Consider the following 27,521-nt stretch of genomic DNA (forward strand, 5'->3'; position numbering starts at 1 on the left):
ATGTGGCTCAGGGTGCCCTGGGGAGCCCAGTGTCCTCCAGACGGATGTTCCTCCATCTCTCAGGAGGATGAGGAAGTCAAGAGTCATCCCCCTGCCCATGTGACTACATAGAGGGACTGGGGAGGTGTGGGCAGGGGGCGTTCATCAGATAACACATGTGGCTGGCCAGAATGATTCAACTCAGACTCTAGCCATTCCCATGGGTAAGTGGAGCCATGGATGTGCACTGAGTTGGTCAAAAGCACAGCCCTAAGGAATCCAGAGCACAGAGGTTTGGCTTGCTGCGGCCTCAGTGATTTGGTCCATACAATGGGACACGTTGAGGCAGGGCCAAGAGCAGCCCCTCCTCTTCCCTCTCCTCATGGCCACCACCAGGAGGACTGGAACACAGCCCTATAAGGACCACACACTGTGCAGTATGGGCTATGAGCTCTGAATGCTCACGCCCACACAGAACACATACCATTAATCAGTACAGAAAATATGGCCTTCCTCCCAGTCATCTTGGGCACCAGACTCCCTTCCTATGAGCAACCATCTTCATCTTGAACCAGGCAAAAAAAGGAGTTAGAGACTGAGAACCTCCCCTCCCCTCCCCCTCCCTGACATTCACATGTCCAAAGCTCCCTCCAAAATACTTTCAGCCTTAAGCCCCATTTTAATCATTCCACCAAGAAGACTTCTTCTTCTTCTTCCCCCTTTCTCTCTTAACTTGTGGGAGCCAAGCAATTTTTTACTGTGGGTGGTAACAAGAGTTGAACTGTTTCTAATTATTTAAAAAACAAAACCATACACACAAAACAAAACAAAACTCTCTGCTGCCAATTGCTGAGAGACTCAGAAGCCACAACTTCCGGCACAGGGACCGCTCTCCCAACCTCCTGTCCCAATGGGCCTAGGCCAGAATGTCTGGAGAGCATGTGTGGCTCTTCTTCTATAGCTCAACTCGATACATGTCACAGGGCAGAAGGGGCCGGCAATGGGGAGGTGGGCACCCTGCCTTGGAAAACATCTGAAGCCCCTGGCTTTGACTCCCCGGGTCCCAACGATTACTTTCAATAGAACTGGAGACAAATCATTAAAATAAAATAAAATAAAATAAAATAATAAAAGCCATGTTAGTGTTCTCTTTGTGAAAAATAAATAGTTGCTTCTGACTGGGAGGATCAAATGAGAATTATACAGAAAGGGTCTATGGGTGACTGTTTGGGGATTTTGAAGAGGTGGGGCCTTGTTCGATGCTGGCTCTGATCTCTTCATGTTCAAGTGACCCTTCCACCTAAGCCTCCAAGTCACTGGGGCTAACGTTGCAGGCCATCCACCTCAAGATGCCAGATGTCCACATAGAATAGGGAGTGTAATTATCAAGCCCTCTCACTGCCCACAAGGAACAGGGTTCAGTGAAAAGATACAGACGTTGGCCTGTGTCTACATCCATCACCTATTTGCTCTGCTCTTTTGACAAATAAAGGCAGGGACAGGAATTTTCCAGATTCACAGATAAAAAGACTTAGGGTTCACTGGGCTCTGTCAGGTACAGCTGGTCACTCTGCCAACCTCTGGCCAGGTCAAGGTTAACTCAAAGTGGTGACCTGTGCTCTCAGTTACCCATAAAATAGATGCTGCCAGACACAGGCAGGAACTGATACCCCATGCTCTCGTATTAAGGGTAACCCGTGCCCTTTTGCAAAGGGCCTGCATGAATTATAACCCAACTGGAGCAGGCGAGGCAGCGTGCAGCTGCATTCCCAATCTTTGAGAGCTGAGGCAGGGGGATCTTAAATCTGATGCCAACCTGGCTTACATAACTTGTGTAAAACTTTGTGCTTTTATTATTAAATTCAAGCAACATATGGTTGCTTTTTATGAAAAGAAAATCCACTGAGAAAATATCCAACTGAAAGAGTCAAAGGTAAGGAAGGGCTTTTTTTTTTTTTTTTTTTTTTTACCTCCTCTGTGGCTGACCTGGAGTTGGGATTATGACTCTGTGGTCCTGTTCCACGCACACCCCAAAAAATCCAGTATGATCCTCCATGGATCAACTTCCGCTTGTTACTCCAGTTGTCAATCATACCCAGCGGCTTCAAGTGCAGCCAGCCATTTTTGTTAATGGAATCCGAAACCCATCACCTTTCAGCTGGGAGGGTGAGAGGATCCTTTAGTGTTTTTCTAAAGCAAATATTTAGTGCTTTTATCTTTTCCTGCCCTAACATGTAATCTGTCACCCAAATGGGGGAGGAGGGGCCCCTCATGTGTGTGTTTATGGAAATAACATCACATTCCCAAACCCCCGATGTCAGTCAGACAGACAGCAAAACAAATGGCACAGCTGATCTCGCTCTGATTGCTTGCCAGACAGGTGACAACCAAGGCGGGATAGAGTGCCACACCTGGTTTCTTAAAGTGCCCACATCAACCCAGTCAGGAGCTAAAGGTGTGCCTCTGGGCTGATGGATTTGTCCCTCGCTAGCACCCATGTTTTTGTTTGTTTTGAGAATTTTGTTTTTAAATGCTGTTCATTCTGCCATCTCAAAGGCCTTCTTCCCTAAAAGACCTGCACCTTGGCTGTGCTCCTCAGCACCCACTCTTCTCTTTGGCTAGAACTCATGGATGTTTTGAGCCCACTACCCTCTCCAAGACACCACAAGCCGGGATGAGGGAAGCTGACTGGCTTGTATAGACTATGAATGGCTCCTGTGCCTTTCCCTGCTTCTAAAGAGGGGGTTAGAGGTAGAAGGGCTACAACTTGGATGCTTTCTTTCCCCTCCTCTCCAATCTCTGCTTCCTGCCTGGGTCACTGCACATACCTCTCCGTTGGTTGCAGTGGCGGCTCTCCAAGTAATTACGAAGACAGGAATTAGATTGCACAAGCGTTTACATGTGTGCGGCTGCTGTTACCTTCCCCAGCCAAATGCATCATCTTCAGTTCACTCGAGTGTGACACCCTGAGCCGAGGCCTTTTCAGGTCACCTCTCCTCACATCCCAAGAGGAAGACAGGCACACCAATGCGCTCCTCCCCACCTTCCACTTCTCCTACCCTCTGCACGGCTGGAGGAGCAACAGCTAAGCTTCCTCAGACATGCATCGGCTTGCTGGGGATCCTGGGTGGGGACACCGTTCTGCTTTCATCTAGCTAATGGGACAAGGGAGATCGCCCGAGAGAACCAGGCTTAGGTCAACAAATCTACAGATCGTGCTCCATCTTCACTTAAGATGCCATGCCCACATTTTGGCATCTACAACATGGCCAAAATAACAGATAATTCAGCCCAGGATGCTCCAAAGATTGTCTCACTTCCCCCCCCCACCCCATCCCGTGCCTCTGTGGGTGGTTCCAGCATGCCATCCTCACTACCGCCTTAGCTTGAGTTCTCCTACGTCCATAAGGTGGTCCGAAGCACTCTGCAGTGCAGGAAAGAACATTGCATAATGAAAAGCAGTAAAGGCCAGGGAAGATGCACCAGTGTCCAAGTTGCCAACCGACAAAGCGGGGATGGGGGTCGTGGGGGGGGTTCCCTCCTCTGTGTCCAAGAAGGCCTAGAGATGGGGCAGAGTGGAAACTGACACCCACAGCTAAGAATGAGTTTCTGAACAGGGCCCAGCCCACACGGAATCAACACTCCTTCCAAATAAAAGCATGGGTGGGGGAAGGCTGTGCAGACAAAGCCCTGCAAGCATTAACACCTGAGTGTGATCCCCAGAATCCAATGGCCAGCTGGCCAGCCTTCCCCAGGAGTCCCAGGTTAGTAAGGGAGCAAGTCTTTTAAAAGAAGAAAATGGAAGGAGAGGGGAAGTTACCTGAACCTGATTCACCAGGATTCTTGTCCTGTGAACTCCACATGCACGAGAATACGTGTACATACACAGATACACAGATACACACACATACACACACACACACACACACACACAGAGGGAACATCTTTTTTTTTTGGTTTTTTTTTTTTTTCCGAGACAGGGTTTTCTCTGTGTAGCCCTGGCTGTCCTGGAACTCACTTTGTAAACCAGGCTAGCCTCGAACTCAGAAATCCACCTGCCTCTGCCTCCCGAGTGCTGGGATTAAAGGCGTGCGGCACCACGCCCGGCTCAGAGGGAACATCTTAAAGACAATACCCACATACCCTGTGTCTATATAAGGTTGTCTAATAAGAATAAGAAGACACAGTCTGTGTTCTGGTCATGAGCTGGGGAAAATAATAGGAACTTATAAGAAAACTCACAGAGGTAGGCCAAAATAAGTAAACGAAACTCACTTTTATTGTAGTTTTATATAAATATGTATAATGATTTGCTAATCCCACGTCTCCAAAGAAACTTGGTCTTACACCTTTAAATCAAGTGTGCAAAGTGAATAGGGACGGGAGGAGACCGTTCCTGGAGGCCCAATCAGGGCAGAGCACAGAGAGGAAGTCCAGGGCAACCAGGCTTGAGGACATTTTGCTGTCCTAAAAGGGCAGGGCCAAAGTGGGGAGGGGGTGTCCCATTCTTCTTGTGTGCAAACAAAACATATATCATAAAGGCCACAAGCCTTTCCCCAGACACCACATCCCTGCCTAGCAGAAGGACGGACAGAAGTGGCTCATCTTTCCTTTAAGGCCTCCAGATGTTTCTGAAATCACCCTCCCAAAGGACACCCACCTTTCCCAGGGGTTGGCAGGAAAGTGACGTGGAGAAACAACCGTGTCCTGGAGACAGTCACACAACTACAGGTGATTACAATTTTATTCTACGTTCTAGTCAAGGGCTTGTTTCTCTGGGACAAGGAGACTTCTCAACACACACACACACACACACACACCCTAAACACAGGCCTTCCAGGATCCCAGTGGGTAGAACAAAGAATGAAAAGACAGTGGTTGGATGGATGCCTCCAGGGCCCACCTGCCCCAACCCTGTGGAGCAAGTTTACCACCAAGTCATCTCCTACCAAACCTGGTTCTGTAAGCACCAAGACTCTAGCACCAAGGACAGGGTTTCCATGTGGGACCCACACAGCTTGTTTGTCTGAATGACCAGCACAGTGAGTGAGTGGACTAGGCCTGCGAGTATCTCTTGGTCACCCCAAGTTCTTGCTTTTCTTGGGTCTCATTTTACTTTCTCCAATATCTTCATTTTTTTTCCCCTGTACTCCCTTCTGGGAGTAAGTGTCTTTTTAAAAACAAAAAACAAAAAACAAAAAACAAAAAAAAAACAAAAACAGAAACTTTTTGAGTGCACGCGTGCGCACACACACACACACACACCACACATCTCTCAGAGAAAGTCTTTGCTCTCCTGGGGCAGTGGCCATAAAGGCTAGAAATGGTCATACTCTGCGTACTCAGACGAGCACACACCCAAGGGTGTTTCAACAGAATGGCAAACTTTGGCTGTACAAAGGCCACCTCATTCCTTATTCTCAGCCCAAGTAGAGGTGGCCAGATGGAGACCAGGACAGGGTAACCAAAACTCTAACCGGACTTCATCAAGGGACATGTGGCTTCTACCGACCGTACTACCAAAACACTGAAAACAAATTGTGGGAGGGTGGGGGTGGGGGTGGGGCCTGGGAATGGCTCGGTCAGTGAAATACTTGGGGCACAAGCATGAGGACTTGAATCCTCAGCACACATATCAAAGTCCTGCACTGTAGGACACATCTGTAATCCCAGAACTGGGATGGGCAGATTTCCCGATTCTTGATGCTCAGATACTCTGAACAACTACTAAACTTCAGGCTCAGTGAGAGACTCAGGAAAATAAGGCGACAACTAAAAGAGACACCAAGGATGGCTTCTGACCTCTTCAGCACATATAAATGCACACATTACCAACAGGTATACAGCACTCACGCACCCACACCCACGCACCCACACCCACACCCACGCACCCACACCCACACCCACAACAGCTGTGTTCTTAAAAATGCAAACAGGCTTGAAATGGCCTTTCAGACCCATGGCAGAGGAAGTAGAAGGTCTGCGTGAAGGACAGAGGCTGACCAAGCTTCTTTTATAGGTTCTTGCTCAACTAGTAGCCAAGACAATAAATGCCTTTCAAATGAGGTTCACAGGACACAGGAGGGAGGAGGTGTGGCAAGTAAGAGCTTTCACTCTGTCACACTGCTGTACCGCCCTCCATACAAAAGAAAGACTCATTCCAGGGTAGGCCTGGTTTCCCCTCCACGTCCAAGTCCCGGGATGTCTACTCCTCTGACATCACTAAAGACACTGATAACAGCAAAGGTTTCAGAACCAGAGATACCACACTAGAAAGTGGTAGAGGAAAGGAGGGGGGTAGCAGGAGAGGCAGAGGGGAGGGAGAGAGATCGGTAAATGATGTTAGAGCCTTGTAAAGCCATTTCCCACCCAGGTACTGTTTTTATTTGAGGGAGGCCCTGCAAGGAACAGAGCGTTTTAAGAATGATCTGTACTCTCTCTTGATGCAGTCTAGCCCATGAAAAATCAATCTGTCACTCCACAGAATTATAAAAAGAGGAAGCAAGCTGTCACCTACAGAAGGGCCTGAGTCTTATCTATTAATGATCTGTGTCAGGAATGTGGAGAAAAAATGTGTGGCTAGCACAGAAGGGGAAAACGGAGGCAGGCACTGAGTTCGAGCCAGGCTGTCCTGTGGGGTAGGGTCAGCTGGACCTCCAAGGCTTCACACGAGGCAGAAGAACCAGCCATCTGCCACAGATGAATTCTTGGCATGAGCATCCCATGCAGCAGCACTTCCTATCTCATAGACCAGCTCACAGGGTGGGAGACTAAGTTTCCGAGGCAGCAATGATGTTGACGGTGATATAAGTTTTTCAGTCTAAGGGATGACAGATAACACGGAGCAGAGGGCGTGGTCAGTGGCCACTGAGTATCAGGTGAGTGAAGTGGAGTTTCACCAGGACGTCACCTCGCTCAGGCATGAGAAGTCCCCAGGTGGGACTTGAGAGCCATGTACTCATTTAACCTAGAAGAACACAGTGAAGAGACTATATGGATGCAGGGAGGATGTTGATGTTTAATTTTTGAATAGAAGGATTCTGGGTTGTACAAGAAAACCACAGCTCATACATTTGGAGGAGCGGGCGCATCATAGCATATTCCAGAATCTCCAGTACTTCTAACACACACATCTGCCAAGCGTCCTATTGCAGTGGGATATAGAGAACCTTGTTTGCTTGGAGCAATGATGAATGACCTCTGCCTCTAGAATGGGCATCTAGGAGCCATTAAAAGTCCTCCCCCTGCATGCACAGAAAACCATTTTACAATTAAGAGCTGCGACAACATGAGCCCACCTATGACTCTGGAGGCACAGCTTCGGAGCTCTGGAAGTTCATCCAAATACAAGCGTTGCCTTTGGGGGTGCATTTGACGTTGTTGCTCAGGCTGCTTCTAATTAGGGGTGAGCTACATTTTAATTTAATTTTATTATTATTAATTTTTTAGCTAAATGCTTGCTAACCTGGAGTTATAACACAGGGATTTATATAAATTAACACACACACACACACACACACACACACACACACACACACAAGCGCGTCTTCCCTTCTAATATATACTGTGAATAAACGTTCATTTTTCATATATGGCTGAAATATAAAGAACTAGGGAAATTAAGTGACATCTATATTTGTTTTAAATGACGAACAAGCAAAAATAAGGCTGGCTGTGCTGCCACGCTCTTTAGAAATCAGACACATAAGAAGCCACAGACTTATAGGATGTGGTCTAATAAACCTAAGAAAAGTTTCATTTCCTCTCTCTGCACTGGTCAACTCCCTGTCTCCACGGCTGGCTTTGCATACTGAGCCAAAGTGTCTTTCTCCTTTACATCTGTAGATCGAGAGGCTGGTGAGTGTAGTCCCTACTTTGGCCCTTTCTGAAAACACACACCAAAAAGTGAAATCAAAATGGGCCCAATGCTAGCCAAAGGGCAAGGCAACCAAGAGTAACAACAGAGGCTGAAGCCTCAGACCAAGTGTGCCATCTTGCAGATCCCCAGACACTGGACTAGAAGAAGTTTCGAGAGCCTCTGGAGAGGAAGGAAACGGGGAAGGATAGAAGGGTTCTGACAAAGAACAGTTTAAGAAGTGTGTGTGCAAGTATTCAGTGGCCGAGGTGGTGACTCAGCAGTTACAGGAAGCCCCTCTTATCTGCAGGCAGTTATGCCGTGTCACACCCTATTACTGTCACTATTGTCGGTGCTAACAGCCACCATGCGGCAAGCTTGTGTGGCTAGCTTTGAGCTGTCCACAAATAGCTAACTAGGAAGACATGACTCAAGCCTGCCCAGGTGGCTATTGACTTTCTTAGTCATATTTACTCAACCCGTCTATCTACAGGATTCTCTCAATTGAGGAAGAGATAGATGGCAAAGGTTAAGACCTCAACCCAGTAACAAGGAGGAGACCAGGGGTACTGATCGCAGATGAGGTGGAAGATCTCCTAAGTGGGGCACTTACTGCAGAATCAAAGTGTCTCCCAGCTTCCAAGAATGCATGGTGGCAAACGGGACCAAAGGTGCCCTCCTTCTAGTAGGTCGGAATACACCAGACCGTAAATAAGAGCACAACTGTCATGGGCCACATTTTATGGTGTCCTCTCTCTAGCAGTGTGATCTTAAGCGGCCTCATGACTCAGCTCTGTTGAGCACACCAGCTCTCTCACCATGCACTGGTTGTGTGTATCGCCAATGGGATAGGGAAACTGAGGCAGAGAGCAGCTTGGTAACACGCTCGTTTGTACCATCTTTGTGTCTGGCCTATTCACAATCTGTGGGTTTATTCTTCATCTGGAAATGTGGTTTTCTGGTCCTCCCTGGGAGATGTTTTCTGTCCTGAGGACAAGCAGAAGAATGTTCAAGGTCACTGGCGCCAGGATTCTAATCAGCTCCTACAAATCTTGAGCTATAAGGAAGAGAGAGACCCAGCCTTTCGGTTTCCATTTCCTTATATCAAATAGGGCACTTGGTTCTCCTTTATCCATGTCTCAACTCTGACCAAAGGTTAACTAGTTACCTTGTGCAAAAGCCTGGTGGGCTAGCCTTATCTGCCAGATCTGGTGGGGTAGCCTTATACTCCATAGTCAGAATGAATTGATATGGTTTGAAAAAGCTGATCTGCCAGAATCTACTAAGAAAAGCTCTCACCAGGTCACAGCCACTGCAGAGTGGGGACCACAAAGCCCTGCCATGCTGAAGCCAGTTACACACCTACACATACCACACATACACACACACACCAGGTAATCACAGTGTAAGGATGGTCCAGTCACAGGCACAGCAGAGGCAAGGTAGCAGGAGAAGTGCAAAACACCCCAGAAAAACATCTGCTTTAGCCCCACTTGGATGAAGGGTAATGGGTTGGACCCCTGACATTCCAAAGAACACCACCGTAGGATCTTAGTAACGCACGTTATAACAAAGAAAAGCGTCCCATGGCATCATGGCAGGTGAGAAGGAAGCACAAAGCCACGTTAATGCCAATATTAATGCCTTTAAAGTTTACGAACATGAATGGATAACTCATCAAAAAGGAGATGGCCAACAGTTCACGCCAAGGTCTGGGTGTGGCGTGCCTTCGCCATGGTTCTCTACATCTCTCTGGTTCTCCTAAGTGGCTGTTCACTGTTTCTGAAGTGGAACAAGGGTTTAAACATGATTCTCTTCCACAGTATCCCTCTCTAGAGGGAATCCGCGTGCATGCTCCATATCCACTGGAGAAACCCTGTTTCCTAAAAACCAGCATCCTCTAGCATACGGCAGACACTCAGCACCTAGGAGGCACACAATCATTGGTTTAAAAAGACTACACTAATTGGCTTGTGAATATTCATGGGAACCAAAACATCATCTTCTATCTAAATCTAAGTGTTACTTTAATTTTTTTTTTTAAAGTCTGCATTGATGTTTGCTTTCCTGAAGATAAAGGAATGTTCTTGGTATCCTTTATTCTTGGGACTACTAATTTGAAGAGAGCTGTCACGCGGGAGCATGGAGTCGTGTGGGGTATTGACATGGCATTGAATTATTTAAAGGAAATTAACAATGCTTCCTGTCCTTGGAGAACAACATCTGTGAGAAGAGTCATTGGGCTGTGCTTGCCTCTGCTAGTCAGGGATCTTGTGCGGGGCGGGAGGCCTTCCTCAGCACCCTGAATTTGAAAGGAAAATCTATACTATAGACTGCTAATTGCTAGTAGCAATGGCAAAGTTGAGGTGATAGCTTCCCTTCCAGCAGGAGCCATAAAGAGCCCAGGAAATTACTTTCTAGGTTCAAGTTTAATGGAATAGTAGTGTGCGTTCTCGCATGTGATGCTGAGTCACGTGGCCTTTACGGGCCAGCTGGGCATCAAGCATTCACTTGAGCGCCAGCCCCACCCTCTTCTTGTAAAGTGGTGACTTTATGGCTATGATTTCCCTAGCGGTGGTCAGCACGGCCAGACAGCATGGCACCTGGAATGAGAGTAACCCAAGGAGAATTCAGGGATGGAGGTGGATGCATGGGCCCTGCCCTCATGAGAGGTAAACTTTGGATGGGCGGCTTCAGTTCAGAGCTGGCTTGTCTCATACCGTCATTCTGCTCCGAGACCTACCTCCAGATACCAGGGCTCCCCAACCTTTTGTAAGGAGTGGCTGCTTTTCGTGTCCCTGAAGACTTGCGTGCTGACAGTGAAGTCTGAGGGGGTGTAGAAGTGCGGACAGGCATGGCCCTGAGTGCAGCAAGGGAGGGGGCTCTGCTGCCAGGAAGAAAGGGGGACAGGGTGAGGCTTGAGGAGAGAGGGCCAAGTCACCAAGGCATACCCAGAATTCTCCACACCTCCCTGCCATGCAGATGGGGTCCCTGAGGGACATCTCAAACGCGACTTCCTCATGCAGAGTTCCTACGATGCCCCTTCCCGCCATCCCCATCCCTAACCACACCGTTCCCCCGATGAACATGGTTGCTCCTTCCTCTAAGCAACCAGCCAGCCACCTATCTGTGCCTTCTCTAAACTTACCTTACTGAAGCTTCTATTAGGATAAACTTAACGGGGTTGCTGGTGTCTGCACCTCACAGAAACATACTTTTGTATGACTGCCCTCACCCTTGAGCTGTCGGGGCTCCTGTCTTAACCTCCACGCCTCCCTTGGCTCCCTTAGACTATAGTCTTCTGAGAGAAGCCACAATAGCGTCTTCATGGATCATGCAGTGCACACCCCACGTGTTCAGGAAGCATGCGCAAAGAAGGTTTGCTCAACAGGTATCTGATCCCAAAAGTGTCAGGGTAAGAACTGCCTTCTCCATCCAGGCCCCTAGAAAGGGCTGAGCTGGCTACTCCTTTAATTCTTACAACCTCCACAGGAAATAAGAGTGTTCTGCCTATTTCACAGAGGGGGAAGCTGACTCAGAGACGTTAAGGAGCATGCCCAAGGTCACACAGCTAGTAAATGGTAGAGGGACAGAATGGACTGTTGAGTCAACTCTAGCAAATGGCTGCTGTGTAGACCTACACACCTAGTCAGAGGTTCCATACAGCCCCATGAACAGGGTAGAGAATTTAGAGGGAGAATTTTTAGAGGTGTGAAGGACAGTTTAGAGGTTCAGAGTGGGCTACTTCAAAAGGACAAAAGACATTCCAACTTTCTCAAGCTTGGCTGTTGGTTGGCTGGTACTCCTCGGGATTGAACCTGAGGCCCTGAACATGCTAAGCAAGAGCTCTGCCCCTGGGGTATATCCCCAGCATGAGAGGGAACAAGAGAAGGAAGAAGGGAACTGCATCTTTTAACAATCCTGCAAAAGATGGACTGGGTAGACTTGTTCACCGCAGATGACTATGGATAATTCTGAAAGATAAATCAATAAAAACAAAGGAAAGATCGAGAAGCCACAACCCTAGAGCAGCCTGCATGGCCATCGGAACACCATCCTTCCCTGTGTTCTGTTGGGGAATAATAACCATCCACAGGCAAACGGAGCTTCCCAGGTGACAAAGGGCAGCCAACTGCTGGAAGCTTGGGGACCTGTCCAGGAAAGGCAGCTAAGGGCCAGCAAGGGCACCGGCTTGCTACTATGGAGCAAGTATGTGTCCATCTGGAAGTAGGACCTCCACAGTACTCACTGGTAAACAGTAAATCAGACATTTGAGCCGGCCTGGAGGATCAGCCCGGCTTTAGTGGCAGTGCTAGCATTTAGCTTTGTCAACAGCCCTGCCCCACCTGAGTGCTGCCTTCAAGGGAAGCACAAGAAACAGCGCCAGTTGTTTTGGGAGGAGCCCAGCAACGTGAGGGCTTACAGCCTATCTCCCCGATTTGTTGGGCTAACAAAGCTACTATCACAAGAAGCAAGACTCCCAGGAGCAAGTGGCTGGGGATGGGAGCTTGGCAAAGAAATATTAGAGCTATTCAGTGAGCAAGGGCCGCCCTCACTGTCTCTGTTACATTCTGTAGAAGCTGACTCCTTACCTATGCACTTACAGGGCCTGTAGCACACCACACACACAGAGAAAACACACACACACATACACACACACACACACACACACACAGTGTGTGTGCATTCACATGCTTACAACCCTGGATATCTTTCCTTCCATGCTTAGGAGCCAGGGAACCTCGGAGCCAAATTTGGCGGTCACGTTCCTTCTCTTTGATGAGGGAACCGCTTTGAACTTGAAGGGCTCACCTTACCCTACTTTACCTAATAGGCTTACCCCAGCTTCTCCTTGTAAGGTCTTTAAGATATTCGTTTCTAATATTTCCATAGAATAGAAGAACTTATAAACCCCGTAAAAAATTTAGGACATAGACGTCTTATGAAAACTTTGGACACAGACATGGATATAAAGGGAAGGGAGGGTTTTGTAGGTGAGGGCCACGAAGCTCAAGCGGGCACTAAGAACGATGGAGTGGGAGCAGCAGAGTTCTGAGCTCCATCGCCTTTTCTGGGTTTTCCAACAATAAAATCTTAAATTATTTAGGAGACACTGACCTGACTATGACGCTATCAGCTTAGGCAGAGTGTGCCGCTTCCCCCAGCTTGAGGAGTAGGCAGGTTTGTTAGGTATATACCCACCCCCACACAGTGCAACCTCTTAACATAGATGCCGATTCAAAATCAAGGTCACAGACATTAAGGGGCAAAGGTAAGATCTTCTTGGACTTGAATAAACTTCCATGAGTGAAGTCAACTTGGAGGACGGCAGAGCAAAGAGCTCCTGGGAAACAATCCTGAACCACGGGGCCCCTGGATCCAGCCATCTCCTTTTCCTGGACTTGCCAGCTATAGATCTGCACATTCATTTTCTCAGGCTAGTTTGCATGAGGGATGAAGAGAGGCAGTAACTGGGTGCAGAGCGCTGCAGTCATCGTAGACTGAGCTCAAGTACTACAGTCATCATAGACTGAGCTCAGAGCACTGCAGTCATTGTAGACTGAGCTCAGAGCACTGCAGTCATTGTAGACTGTGTTCAAGCACTTAAGTCATTGTAGACTGAGCTCAGAGCACTGCAGTCACTGTAGATTGAGCTCAGAGCACAGCAGACATCGTAGACCAAGCTCAGGAACTGGCTGCACTTCTAAGCAGTGCAGTAGAAGAAAAAGAGGAATGCTCCTTAGAAAATGGAACTCCCTTCTTCTGCATGAGGTTGGAGAGGCACTTGAGATCTCTCCAGTCTCTACCAGCCACACACTGGGTAGAGCTGCCCCACCCCCTGCTCTCCTCTAGAGTTCCCATCACAGCCACAGCAGCACTGGCCAAGCAGAATAAGTGGACCTGGGAAATGGGAGCTACATATCCTCGGCAGTGTCCCTGGCTTTTGGAAACACTGCTGGATGCAGGTGGGTATCTTCCAGAGAAGGGAGACTAAACTAAGAGGATATGGCATGGTGATAAGGAAGGCAGACTAGAGGAGGAGGAGACGGTGGGTCAGATGCTTAACACCTAAGGGCACGGCATGTTAGCTAGATCTATAAACAGTTGCCGGAAACATAATCAAAGTGTGCCGCCCACCAAGTCCACCGAATTTGCATATTCCACTATCATACTTCCTTGTGAGCTTCCTATCTCCTTCCACAAGGTGCTGGGTGATAGTCAAACTCATGTGATAGGATGGAAGCCAGCAAGTTAAAACACGCACACATGTACACACACACACACACACACACACACACACACACACACACATGGAAACACAGAAAAACAAGAGTTGGAAAACAGTTTTTAAAAACAAACAAATCAAAACAACGAGCCCTAAAAATACCAAAACATTCAGAAACATTTTGCATAAAATAATATCAGAGTGAAATTGGCTGACAGCTGTTCAGTACTGGGAGAATCTGAATCCATCTACCACGCTGTAAGAAAGGGGCTTGGACTTTACTTTTGGCTCCACAAAAGTGCTCACCTTCAGAACTGTGAGAGCCAACTCCATGTACAAATCCTCTCTCGAGTCTATATGACTACATGTACCTTCTGTTGGTTCTGTGCCTTTAGTCAGTTTTACATGTTTGTTTGACAGGACTACAAGGTGTCCAGATATTTGCTCAAACATTATTCTTGGCTGGAGATGTGGCTCAATGGATGTCTAATGTGTTCAAGGCCTCAGTTTCAATCCCTGACATAAGAAAAAATAAAACGAGATTTATGAAAGTCCTCGGTGGTTCTGGGTAAAGTGCACTGTCTTCGTAGTATGGGTAGGGGCTCGTCTGTTCACAGATGAAGGTGTCGATAAACCATAAGATGGATCCCTCGAGTGGGGAGAGAATTCTTCTGGCCTAACTACCTTTGACCATGGCTGAAACACAATTCCTTCCCAAGTATAGAGATGGCAGGCTTCAGAAGGACATCACAGCACCTCCTCCTGCCAGCCCTTGACTCTGTAACGAAATAAGAATGTCACCCTCCTGAGCATCCTGCATGCCAACCTCAGCCACGAGGTCCTCTCAGCCTTCCTAGCTGTGTAAGCCAGTTCCTGCCACCTTTCTATGACCCCTGCACACCATTCATTTGGCTCTGCATCTGTGCAGACCCTAATATGTGGTTGAGTCTGGGGGTTTCTCCTACATTGCAAGTTGAGATTCCCTTGGGTCTCAAAGGGAGATCAGAACTTGATTTTGGAAGAATCACTAATCAAATATCATCTTTTGATTGGTTTTCAGATTCCCCAAGTCTAGATGTAAAAGGACCTGTCCAGGTCCTTATAGCTGAGGTGGGGAGAAACACTAAAACTGAGACCCAGAATCTATTTGACGGAGACACTGACAGGCCAGTTTACAAAAACAAGCAAAGAGCAAAGACAGCACAAGTTAGTGGCAAGAATCCTCCTCTCTCTCTCTCCCTCTCTCTCTCCCTCTCTCTCTCTCTCTCTCTCTCTCTCTCTCTCTCTCACACACACACACACACACACACACACACACACACACACACATACATACATACACACACACGAACAAGGCCAACAGAAAACAACAGCCATTCAAACAAACAACCCACATGCACATTAAGTATCACCTTGGAGAGAAGTAGAAAGCCTTCATTAGTCATGACCTGATTTTAAGCACCATCCACAATTCTCACCTTGTAAGGTGAGGTAACTTTGATGGGAATTAATTACATTTGAAATGGTACATAGTCCACATGTGTGCATGACTGAATGCCTGGTCAGGAAGGACAGAATCATGTAGGAGGAAGTCTCAGAGCAGGCACAGACAAAGGTCCAGGACATACACACAGCCCCTCCCTCTGTAAATGTACATGTCCTGTCATTTGAGCACTGGTCTCAGATCTGACATTAACTGGCATGGAGTGGCCAGAGTCCCTAAGGATAGGGGATATGAGGACAACGTCCACCTGGACCTTCACATTTTCCAACTTAGGGTGGAGGCAAAGCGTGCAGAAGTGTGGGGGCTCAGTGTTCTTCACACTTGGTGATCCCAGCACCCTGTACACAGCTTCACACAGAAACAGAGGAGAATCCCATGTCACTGAGCCCATGGTACTCCGTGTGTCCTGTCAAAGATGCTGCTAGCTCACAAGTCCAAAACCCATATATGCCTCCTTCTCTCTGGTCATTGTTGTTACATAAAGTGTCTACCTGACAGCAGCCAGTTCACTGAAGGAGAAGAGGCAAGCCAGGATGCTGATCAACTTGGCCACATAAATGTCCACTTGGCGATGGAGGATAGCAAGAATGTGAACCGATGACATCTTCTGTAAGGTCCCTCCAGGCTAAAACAACTTGTCCTCCCCAGGACATTTGGAAATATGATACATAGGAAAGAATAATGTGGGTGCAAAATGTGTGTATGTAGGGGGTGGGGGTAAGCATCTGGGACAGTTAGGGAAGGAGGGGAGGGGTACTGTCGTCATTTTGAGTAAACAGGTGTTTTAGTCTTTTGTCACCATCAACACTAAATTACCCCCAATGGGGAAGTCAAGGCCTTCGTGGTATTAAGAGGTAACGAGCTGAAGTGGAAGCCATAGCATTGCCCAGCCTTGAGAAAGCAGCCAGAGCATGTGAAAATCAACAAACGAAGTTCTGAGAGGCACAGCTGCAATACCAAGTCTCACATCCCAGACCCCAGTTGACATCGGCTACCTACGACAGCGTGGGGCTCCATGAGGCCTCATGCAGATGGCAAGACAAGCCTCTCTCTTCCACTTTCATAGCCTCTGTTCCCACGTGGAACTGAGTGCCCCTGTTCTTAGCAGTGTCACCTCTCCAGGTAAGAAAATAGCTCCTGTGTGACCATGTTCCGGGAGGACTCAGGACTAACCACAGGCTCAAGTCCTTCCTCAGCAATGACCCACTGTGGATGACATCATCAACTCAGCTTTAAAGGACTACAGGCTACAGAGAGCTTGGAGTTCATCGGATGAAGCAAACATGATGTGGTAGTTGCTGTGGATAGAGGGAGCGCTTCCTCTCAGGCCAGTTTTGGGGATGAGTGTCTACCTGTGCCCAAGATTTTGACATTGCAATGGCTGTCATGCACAGCCTCACGTTGGAGAACCATGCAGTTGAGTTTTCACAAGTGCAGTTTAAGTAGGTTATATTTGCAGTGAGCCACGACAACAGCTACCCTGCAGTATGTGTAGCCCATGGGCTGCAAATTAAATCCTTCCAATATAGCCTTGAGAGAGTCATGGGCCATGGGGCAAGGTGACTTGTTCTAGATCTGTCTGGTGGAAAATCTTCTCTTTAAAAATGAAATTGTTCCCTGTAGAGGGAGGGTAATCTGCCTAAAATGGAGTCGAGACCTGGAAGACAGAGACTGGGCAGATTGGGAATCTCATGTACCACTAGGGCCAATAGATAGCCTTGCAGAACAATGATAAGCTGGTGTGGATACACAAGCCCCTTCTCCTCCATCAGTAGGAATGAAATGCTTTGAAACGCAAATGACAGACTTCCAGGAGAACCCTGGAATTCACTCTGGAAATGTTCTCATATTCTCAAAGTGTTAGCCACAGCAGCCCAAATATGAATCCTCCTTCCCCATTTCACTAACCAATTATTAGTATTAGGTAATAACATACTTCTCTCCACTAATATGCTTCCTGACAATACCAACCCCAGTAGCTCTTTGTGGTCTAATAACTGAACAGTTGTTTAAACAGGGGGGCTATTTCTGAGATATTTGAGATGATATTTAAAGCCTCTAGGTGTTCATGAAAAACAAACCACAGTGGTTGAGACACACCACAGAGATTGTGTTAATTGTACGAAACATATCAAACTGAAAATATTTAAAGTTATCCCAAGAGACTATAAAGGAGGGATTATGACAGAAGACTCCGAAGACAGATATACTCAGACAGCAATGATTCCCACTAATCTTGAAGGGCAGTGCCTTTCACAAAATGCGAGCATACAAGAAGATCTGGAGAAAACCCCGCTGTTCCATCTGTTAGCATCCTTGGCTACAAAACAATGGTGGCTACCAATAACCTCACTGGGATGGGGATCCTATTGCTAATATGACCAATAGGAGAGGGGTTGACATTATTACCCATGAGCCTATGCTGGGGCGTTAGGAGGTGGTGTTCCAGAGTGGACCCAGCCTGAAAGCAGGGTGTGTTTGCTCAGGTTAGACCCAACCTCACTCAGGTGCTTTTCTTATGGGATTCCCAGCTGGAAATGAGGGGTGAGAATCCTAGCACAAAATGGTAGCTAGAGCCCAAGCCTTGAGCTCCTTCCTTCTAATCAAATACTTGTATCTTCATTAGTAGGACTCTGTGTGTGTGTGTGTGTGTGTGTGTGTGTGTGTGTGTGTAGAAGAAGCAGTGTTCCAGCTTCTATTATTATTTTGAGGCTTTCTTAAGGATCCCAGGCTCAAACTTAGGAGGCTTGAAGGTTTGAAGACCTTCCTGCCTCTACCTCCCAAATGCTAGGATTATGGGTCTATGCAACCCTACATGGCCTGTGTGGTACTAGGTCTGGTACATGCTGGTCAAAGCCCTCTACTATCTTTTTCATTATGGTTGTTTTGTTAATGAGACAGTATCTCAGTATGTAGTTCTGTTTGGCCTCAAGCTTGTTATTTAGTCGGACCTCAAACTCATAGAGATCTGTCCGTCTGCCTCGGGTGCTGGGATTAAGGTGTGCGCCACCTCATCCCTGCTTGGTAAAATGAAACCAGCACCACAAGTGTAACATGGAAGGTAGCCAGGAGAGCCTCTAACCCAGGCCAACTCCACCCCAGCAGAGAAAGAAACCCCACCTTCAGCCAATCAACCAACAGAGACACTGACTTCAGCCAATCAACCAACAGAGACACTGCCTTCAGCCAATCAACCAAAGGAGAAACTGCCTTCAGCCAATCAACCAAGGGAGAAACTGCCTTCAGCCAATCAACCAAAGGAGAAACTGCCTTCAGCCAATCAACCAAGGGAGAAACTGCCTTCAGCCAATCAACCAAAGGAGAAACTGACTTCAGCCAATCAACCAAGGGAGAAACTGCCTTCAGCCAATCAACCAACGGAGAAACTGACTTCAGCCAATCAACCAAAGAGCAACGTCCATGGAGCAGACCCTTTCCGCCCCCTCTCAGAATGCAAACAGAGCTATGCCTCTCAACCCTCCAAAGGGAAAGAGATTCCCCAGGTTGGACACAGCCTCACCTCCTCAGACTGTGGGATACCAGCAGACTAATGATCAAGTCATCAAAGATTACCAGCAGAGAACGCAGACCACTGGAGACGGCTCTGCCAGGACCACACTCCAGCCTCTGGAGATAATGTCTTAATCCTCTGGTGACCCACAGAAAGACTAACCAAAACCAGTTACTGTTTCACTGACTGTAAGCCTTGATTCTTCAAGACTCCTGGCTCCAACCAGCACTTGCCCCTAGATGGCTTTTGTTAAGATACAGACTTATTGAAATACAGAGGAACCTCACAAATTTGGAAATGTTTGCTCCCCAATATCCATTAACTTGAGAGAGAGAGAGAGAGAGAGAGAGAGAGAGAGAGAGAGAGAGAGAGAGAGAGAAGAAGCTTTGAAAACTTAAACAAATATGAGGGTAGGTGAAAGTGTTTTAAATTTGAAATTTACCATAAATAAAGCATGATCTATCTATCTATGGAATGGAATAGTACTCAGTCAGATAAAGGAAGACAGTACACAGATCTTTAGAGCATCAGGGCAAGTGAAAGAAGCCACACATAAGGGACCACATACTGATTTCCATGGGTAAGTGAAGACTTAAAACAAGAAGACTTATAGAAACAGAGAGTGATGGCTGTCCAGAGACTGAAGAACAGAAGAAGGGAAGAATGAAGCCGCAGTTGACCAATAGCCTTTTATGAGAAGTGTTTTGGTTAAGAGGGGGCATAAAAAGTCTAATGTGGTGGCGACAGCTAAACGGCCCTATAAATACACTAAAATGAATGAATGCTCTGTATCACGTAGGTGAACTCATGGTATATGAATTAACTGATCATTGTTAACTCTGGGGTTTAAATTAACTTAATTGCCCATTATCTTATCTCTATGTGAGAGCTTTCTATTTCACTCTGAGAACATTTTACTGGAAATGAGTGCACAGCTCTGAGAATCCAGCAAGACAAAAATGATTCTTCCCATTTTACAGGGACCACACACACACACACACACACACACACACAAAGAAGGGGGGATGTTTGTTTCTTCCCTGCGGGCTGGGCTCTGAGGACACTGGGAAGACTAAATTATGGAACATGAGTAGAAGACTATAGTTGTCACAATCCTCCACATCAGGGAGGGATAAGTTGATAACCCTTCCAGGGTGTCTAGGGGTGTGTATGGTTGGCTCATACAGTCAGTGGCTAAACAAAAGACATTGAAAAGTGGCAGCTGATTCATTGAATGCTTCTGAGGAGTATGCAATTCAGATTAAACAATTTAGCTTAAAAACAAGGGAAGGGGGAGTCACCCTTGCAGTAGATATCTCGTGGGGTGAAATTGCACCCAATTAGATGTGCCCATATAATTTTCACATCAAACATCCTGGGATCCCAAAGGTGACTCATGGCACAGCCTGCTTGGATTTTCCCAAGTTTTCAAGAGCTGTGACAGCCCTCTTCAGCAGAGCCATTTAACATAGCAGAAGGTTAAGGTGGAAGCCACAAACACTTGCTTTTCTTAATTTACACCTTTCATCTACTTCCCCCAGAAGTGTCTTGGAAGGGCCGGGAAATTGATGATGTGCCTGCCGGTACGCATCCTTTTAAGAATGGATTTACAAAGCAAAATGTGAATCCCAGAAGACAGTACAAAAGTATTCTTCAGTTTTGACTCGGTGTTTTTATGCTTTTTGTTTGTTTGTTTGTTTTTATTTGTGTGGATGAGTGTGGCCATGCATGAGCCTGCACAGGGGTGTGGAACCAATGGGTCGGCCTTGGGTGTCTTTGCTAAGAAGCTATCCACCTCATTTTTTTTGAGACAGAATCTCTCACTGGGACCAGACCTCACACTTAGGCTAGGCTGGCTGGTCAGCAAGTCTAGCACCTCGTCTCCATCTCCCAAACCCTGGGGTTGTACGAGCACACGCTATCATGGCCAGCTTCTTACTTGGGACCAAACTCAGGTTCCTGATGCCTGTGCAGCACGCACTGTAGCCACACATTTGTCTCCCAGACCCTGATACCATGCCTTGTGGGCAGGGTGAGCTTTAGTAATCTGAAAGTGGCAAGGTAACTTGGGTTTGGGTCCTTCTCTTTCTTTCTTTCTTTTTTTATGAAGAATGTTAGGTAAGGAGGAAGCTAATTTTTATCAGGAATAAAAATAGATTTCATTGCTGTCCCTCTACACACACACACACACACACACACACACACACTCACTCACTCTTTATATTCTTGCTCATACTAAAACAAAACACAGCTCAGAAGGACCAGAGCTGTGCACTCACTAAGCCAACTGGGCATGGTGGTGCACACCTGGAATCCCAGCACCCAGGAGCAAGATTGGGAGTTCAAGGCCATCCTCGGGTAAATACCAACTCTGAGTCAAGCCTGGGTTGTGGGACCCTGTCTTAAAAATCAAACAAGCGAGCAATCAAACAAAACAAGATAATAAGAATATTCAGTCAACCATGTAGCTGCCCAATAAACCCTTATATTAAGGTGGGGCTTTTCTGCTGCCCTGCTTCTGCCCTGAGGATACTTCTTTGTGTTTCTGGCCCAGGGGCAAGGGCACAGAACTGCCTTAGGAGCAACCCTGGCTACTATGAACATTGCAACTCCTGCCCAGCCAGGACAACCCAGACTACATCCAGGTGCCTTCTGTTGCACACAACCCCCGACCCCACTGGAAAACCACTGAGTACCAGTCTGAGAGTTTTCTCATGTCCAGGGCTGATGCACACCCTGGCTGGCAGAGACTTGGGTCTTGGGTCACTGCAGCAGCCGGCAGCAAGCCTCCAACCTTCAAGTTCATGTCCAAACTGCCAATGGAGATCAGGAAACCCAAACACTAGGGTGATGGAGTAAATAGGCCAGGGCCCACCCACCTCTCGAGTCACACAACTCCAAGTGTCCTTAATGCTGGGAATTATAAGGTCTGAAGCCACAGGATTAGCAATAACAGGGACATCAGGTCTAGAGAAGGTACCAGGGGAGACTCCAGGTATGCCCTGGCCTCTTTGAAACCCACAGCTTTCCAAGTCTGCCCATCTGTAACAACAACGAACAAAACCTCCAACATTCTCCTTTCTGGAGGGAAGTGAGGTGAGGCTGAGGGGAGCAACGTTGGCAAAGGGCGGTATTTTTATCTCTGGTCTTTTTAAAGGAAGGATCCAAAGTACAAAATAATAAACCCAAGCCCAAGTCTAACTCATAAATCCAGAATGTTCTGCATAAAGTCAGTCCAAGTGTCTAAAAGGTCCAAGACGACGGCCATGCCCAGGGAAGAGAGGAGCTGGCACTGGCTACCGTGCTGACCTTTGGCGTATGAGTCAGCTGCCGACCTCCCTCTCTCTGCCAAGAGTACACACCCCTCTGTGGAGCAGAAGGCCAGCCCAAAGAGGTAGATGTGAAGATGACGTGGAAGAGCAGGAGATGTGGGATGCACAGACCCTAGACCCAGGGCACAGCTCCAGAGCCTCCCTTCCAAAGAATAAACATCCCATCACAGCAGCACCATTCCTGGGGTGGGGCTTGCCTTCTGGACACTGTGCCAGCCACTCACACCAGAAATGGCCTGGGCCACAGGAATGGCGGTGGACATCAGGGCTTGGCAGACTGGCAGGGTGTCTGTGTCTAGGCTAACAGGATGGGAGGTGAAGGCGAAGCCCAGGAGGAAGCAGTTGCAGCGTTGAGAGTCCAGAATGGCCTCTGCTTGCTCAAATGAGAACATCTGTGATCACCAGAACCCAGGCTTATGGGTTTGACGGGTTACCATGGTAACCCTTCTCTCAGGCACCCAGGAAGAAAGGAAGCCGAACTGTCCTTGTGGTCACAAGTACAAACTGAAACGATGGCTTGCTTGAAAGCAGAGACACCCCCAGCCCCACCGGTCTGCTCCTCATGCCTGTGATTCCTCTGTCCAACAGTGTTCCAGTACAGGGTGGTTTCTCTAACCCAGGGACCAGGTTCATCACTTGGCACTAACACCCGAATTTATTAAATTTCATATTTTTACCTAGACACCCAAAAAGCTATCATACCCAATACCATAACCATTATGGTGTATGTAGGAAATCAAATTGCTTCTTCTTTTTTTCCCTAGAAGTTGAGCATTCGTGCATGCATATATGCATGTTCTGATGTGCGAGGATGTACATGTGTGCACACAGAGGTGGACGAGAGAAGTTGACATCCGGTGTCTGTTTTGATCGATCGCTACATCATACACCGAGGCAGGGTCTCTACCTTGAATCCAGAGCTTTCTGATTCATCCAGGACAGCTAGCCAGCTTGCTCTAGAGATCCTTTGCTTAGGAGTCTCTCACTGCCGGGGCTGCTGATGGGCCACCTGCATGTGTGCTGGGAACCTAAACTCTGGGCCTCATGCTCGAAAGGCAAGCACTTTATCCCCTGAGCCATCTCCCCCAGCCCTCACCCCCAATATCTCACACAAGTTTTCCAAATACAAGTGAGCGTGCTGGTTCCCTTTATATATGTAGTGTGAAAGCAATTACATAATTAAAAAAACACTCCCCGGTATGTTCACAGCCAGTTGTCAGAGTATCTGAATAAGCGTCTCCTTGGGGAACGGTGCTGTAGTATATAGGCATGATTTTCCTCTGGTATCCACAGCCATGCCAGCGCCTGACCTATAGGGACCCACTCTCCTTAGAGGGGCTCCCTGGATCCTGCTTGCAACACCTGCCTGATGGGGGATGGCGCCATGTCCACTATCAGAATTCCCAGCCTGCCAGGCTAACCAGGATGAATTTCTGAAGCACGGGCCCAAGGGCTTGGTGGCAGCTAGCTCATACCCACCCAAGCACCCAGCTGTCTCTAGCTCAGCTCAGTATCAGTTCAGGCACCAGCAGAATTTGGGCGGGTGCCCAGTTCCAACACGGATAACATTCCCTACAGCTAATGCTCAGAGAGGAAAGGTAAGATTCCTCCCTCCAGCGTGGGAACTGCAAAATGGAGTGGCAGAGAGAAAGGCTTGAACAGGGCAGAGTTCCTGCAAAGCCCCTGGGGTGGCTTCTGCACCGGAGAATCCGCATACTGCACAAGTACACTAACATGGGAGACGGTGGGTGTCATGCTTTCTGCCCCAGTGAAGCCCTGAGGCGAGAGCTCCCTGAGAGTGTGAGTGGCCACAGTGGACAGAGGAGGTGGTGGAGGCATGTTCTGCCCCAGCAGAAGCTCTGACACTAACTCCCACTCATTCTAACCCCTGCTGGGCCCACTTGCTGCCTTCTGCCATCAAGGAGAGGAAAGTAAAAGGACAGTGGCTTCCAGAAATCCAGGACTAGGAGGCCAGTTCAGACAGATGCCCATCAGCCCCCCCTCCTCCCACCCTTCGCTAAGTGGAAGGCACTGAAACATTGACTGAGCCTGCTGCCTCCTACGGGTCACCTACGGCTGGGATTATTGTGCCAAATGGGGGTGCACACTAAGGGGCGCTCGGGCTGACGGATAGGTTGAGTCAGTTGGTGTTCTAAAACGGAGTGTGCTCAAGGCAAGTATCACTACTCCCAAGGAGACCCAGGCCACAACAGATCAGACACTTTACACTGGTAAACAGATGAGTAACATCTCAACAAAGCTGGCAGGAACACATCTGTGTTTAGAAAGCTACCCCAGCTTTCACCTTCCCTTGCCCAAGTCACCTTCAGATTATTATCACCTGGAGACACTGGCACTGGAGACCCAGGCGCCACACACAGTGATAGGAGTCATCTACTCTGAGATGTCACACACAGAGTCTAGTATAGCACCTGGCATGCAACAGGCAATCCCACAGATTGGTTCTGTTTCAAACCTTAGGTGTTTCCTATCGAAATGTCAGATGGACCTTTAATACTGAGACTTTGGTCAGCTTTTTATATGCCTCGTTGTAGAATAAAAATGGCTGGCTTTCATGGACATCTGGTACAGCCTGTTGTAAGCACATATACTCCTTGATATTTGTCTTATACTAAATGTTTGTTTGCATCCTTGTTCCATGATGTTTCAACATTAACTTTGAATAAAATGTTAGTTACACACACCCACCCACACACCCACACACACACACCCACACAAACACACACACACACACACACACACACACACACAAACACTTAAAAAGCTGTAACGACAAGCCTGCATGGCCCATCACATCAGCAACCTGTGTGGTTCGTAAACAGCAAAGAACTCAGGTAGCATCAGGACAGATCTGACAGAAAGGTGGTGGTCCTAGCAATCCTTAGGTCACAGGACTAAGAGGGAAGGATGCAGGCACCAACATGCACAGATGCCAGACAGGGGACTAAGAATTTCATGTCCCCAGTAAACATATAACAAACCAATTGTTAACCCAAGTAAACTAACTGGATTCCTGCTAACTCCACTGGTATGCTGACACCACCTGTCACGTGACCCAACTGAAGCCACATCTCCCATAACCTCCCCACTATGGCCTCAACCATTAATTTAGACAAATATGGCACCACGCTAAGCAAAGCCAAAGAGTATCCTACCCTGGAACTTCTGCTGAGGAAAGCTGACTTCCACCAATGCCTGGCTGACAATGGAAGCAAATGGCCCTCCACCTGAGGTAGAAGAGAGAACGTGCTCACCAGTCTCGTGTCCCCTGGCAGGGACCGTGCTTCAGGTGTCCCTAAGGGGATGCCTACCTCCACCATTCCCAACAGCTGGTTATCAAAGTCAAAGTCAATGAACTCTTTTTTTTTTTTTTTTTTTTTTTATGACGAAGCTTTGCTTTGTAGCTCAGGTTGGCCTGAGACTTGTTATGTGCCCTAGGCTATGTGCCCTAGGCTAGCTTCAAACTTATGATCATCCCCGACCTTAGCCTCTCCTTTCCATTTAACCCTTTTCAGACCAGGTTTCTGACACCTGTCATCAGTGTTATTCCCCAAGTGTCTCGGGCTTTAAAGAAAGGAGATGCTGAACAATTTTTCTACTTCATATAGAAGATGTTACTACAAGACTGGCCTCCTTCCTAGCCCCACAGGTTTGGCTGGTCTATTCTACTAATACCAACCCACCACTCCACTAAACCTTCTACCCCACAACAGGACCCCAGGGCACTCAGTGAGATCCTTAGCTGGTTCTAAGGTTCGACACTCTCCTCAGGAGCCAACTGCAAACACAGAGAGCTCTCTGTCAAGGAAGCCCCTGAGTCAGTAGAGACAGAACCTCTGCCTGCTCTTGTGTGTATCGCCTGGGGCCACGCTCCCCAGGAATAAAGGAACGGAGCTTCTACACTGAGGAGCAATGCCACACTCATCTCGCTTCTCGTATCCTCAGTTTGGAGCCTTCCATGAGAAGTTTGCAAACAGACTTCTCCCATATATGAAGCATCACTGGGACCCTTTGTCCTGCTGTTCTGGGAACCTCAACTTGGTGATGAACCATCAGAAAGAAAACTTCTGAAGTCAAGGCTTATACCGTAACCAGCATACTCACCATGAAGGAGTATACATAAGCCCTCATCTACTGTCTTAAATATCTCCCCAGAATCTCTACATATTGGCAGCTGTTCATATTCTTCTGAAAGATTCTTTGACTTGAGCAAGCAGGGGGGGCAAACAAACCTGTGTCATCAACACACTTGTCTCCTAATCTAGAAATAAATGGCTCTTCACAGTGCCCACCTCACCTTCTATCCCCCTGAGCTTGAAGATGGCCCCATTCTGGACTACTGAGAGACAGCCAGTTTTAGGTTTCCCTGTCTAAACCAAGTAACTGAACTCAAGGATAAATGGATGTTACCCATGCCTGGACCGTGACTGGTAACACTGTCTCTACCTCCTCATCCAGAAATAAGGAATATATCCTTGTCTTGCACACCTGTTTGTATAGAAACAGGCCCAAAGTAGAGAGAGGGCTATGGGGTATGGAGTGAAGAGGAGCAAGGTGGGGTGGGAATGGACAGGGTGAGGATGCAAAAATACTCAGCCAAGATGGGGGGAGGGGGAGGGGGAAGGGAGGAGAGCTGCAGGCAGGGAATGTGAAGATACAGTGGGTGAAGGGCTAGGGCTATGATGGACCATGATGAGGCACAAAGGATTGCTATCAGCACTGCTGGTATTCCTCCAAACAGGCTGAGGTCCAGAGCAGCCATTCCCAGGCCTCGGGAGGCCAACATCTAGCAGCAGTTTAGTGTCTGTGCTCTAAGCAGTTTAAATTCTGATGTCCTTCTGAGAGGTCCTTTCCCCGCCTCTTATGCCCTCCCCCAACTCCCTCCTCCCCCACGGCTGAGAACCTTTGCTCCCCAGAGAGCCACTGCCAACCCATTTCCAGCAGCCTAGATGATTCAAAAGGGATTCTGGGTAATTATCTTGTTGGTGGGCCAACCCGTCATTCGTTAACTAAGTTCTAGAGTAAGAGCCCCTGGGTAGGTATTTACAGGAAACAAAAAAGAAGGGTAGACAGACTGGAGGCAGGAAGCCTTT

At 47.7% G+C, this 27,521-nt stretch overlaps 1 protein-coding gene across 43 annotated transcripts in view; it reads right to left on the reverse strand.

Annotated features, from left to right (window-relative positions):
• Positions 1-27,521, reverse strand: part of Tcf7l2 (transcription factor 7 like 2) — a 191,484-nt gene that overhangs the window by 58,494 nt on the left and 105,469 nt on the right. Inside the window, exon 6 of one of the 43 annotated variants that reach the window (XM_085833885.1) lies at positions 10,578-10,721. The exons of 40 other annotated variants lie outside the window; for them this stretch is intronic. In XM_085833885.1, coding sequence (XP_085690011.1) covers positions 10,578-10,721 — 144 coding nt within the window. Of the gene's footprint in view, positions 1-10,577; positions 18,901-27,521 lie in introns of those variants that run through there. 2 more of the 43 variants (XM_085833881.1, XM_085833886.1) reach the window with 2 other exon arrangements.

Source organism: Mus caroli, unplaced genomic scaffold, assembly GCF_978045245.1.
Source record: "Mus caroli unplaced genomic scaffold, Mus_caroli_1 scaffold_20, whole genome shotgun sequence".
NCBI classification, from domain to species: Eukaryota; Metazoa; Chordata; class Mammalia; order Rodentia; family Muridae; genus Mus; species Mus caroli.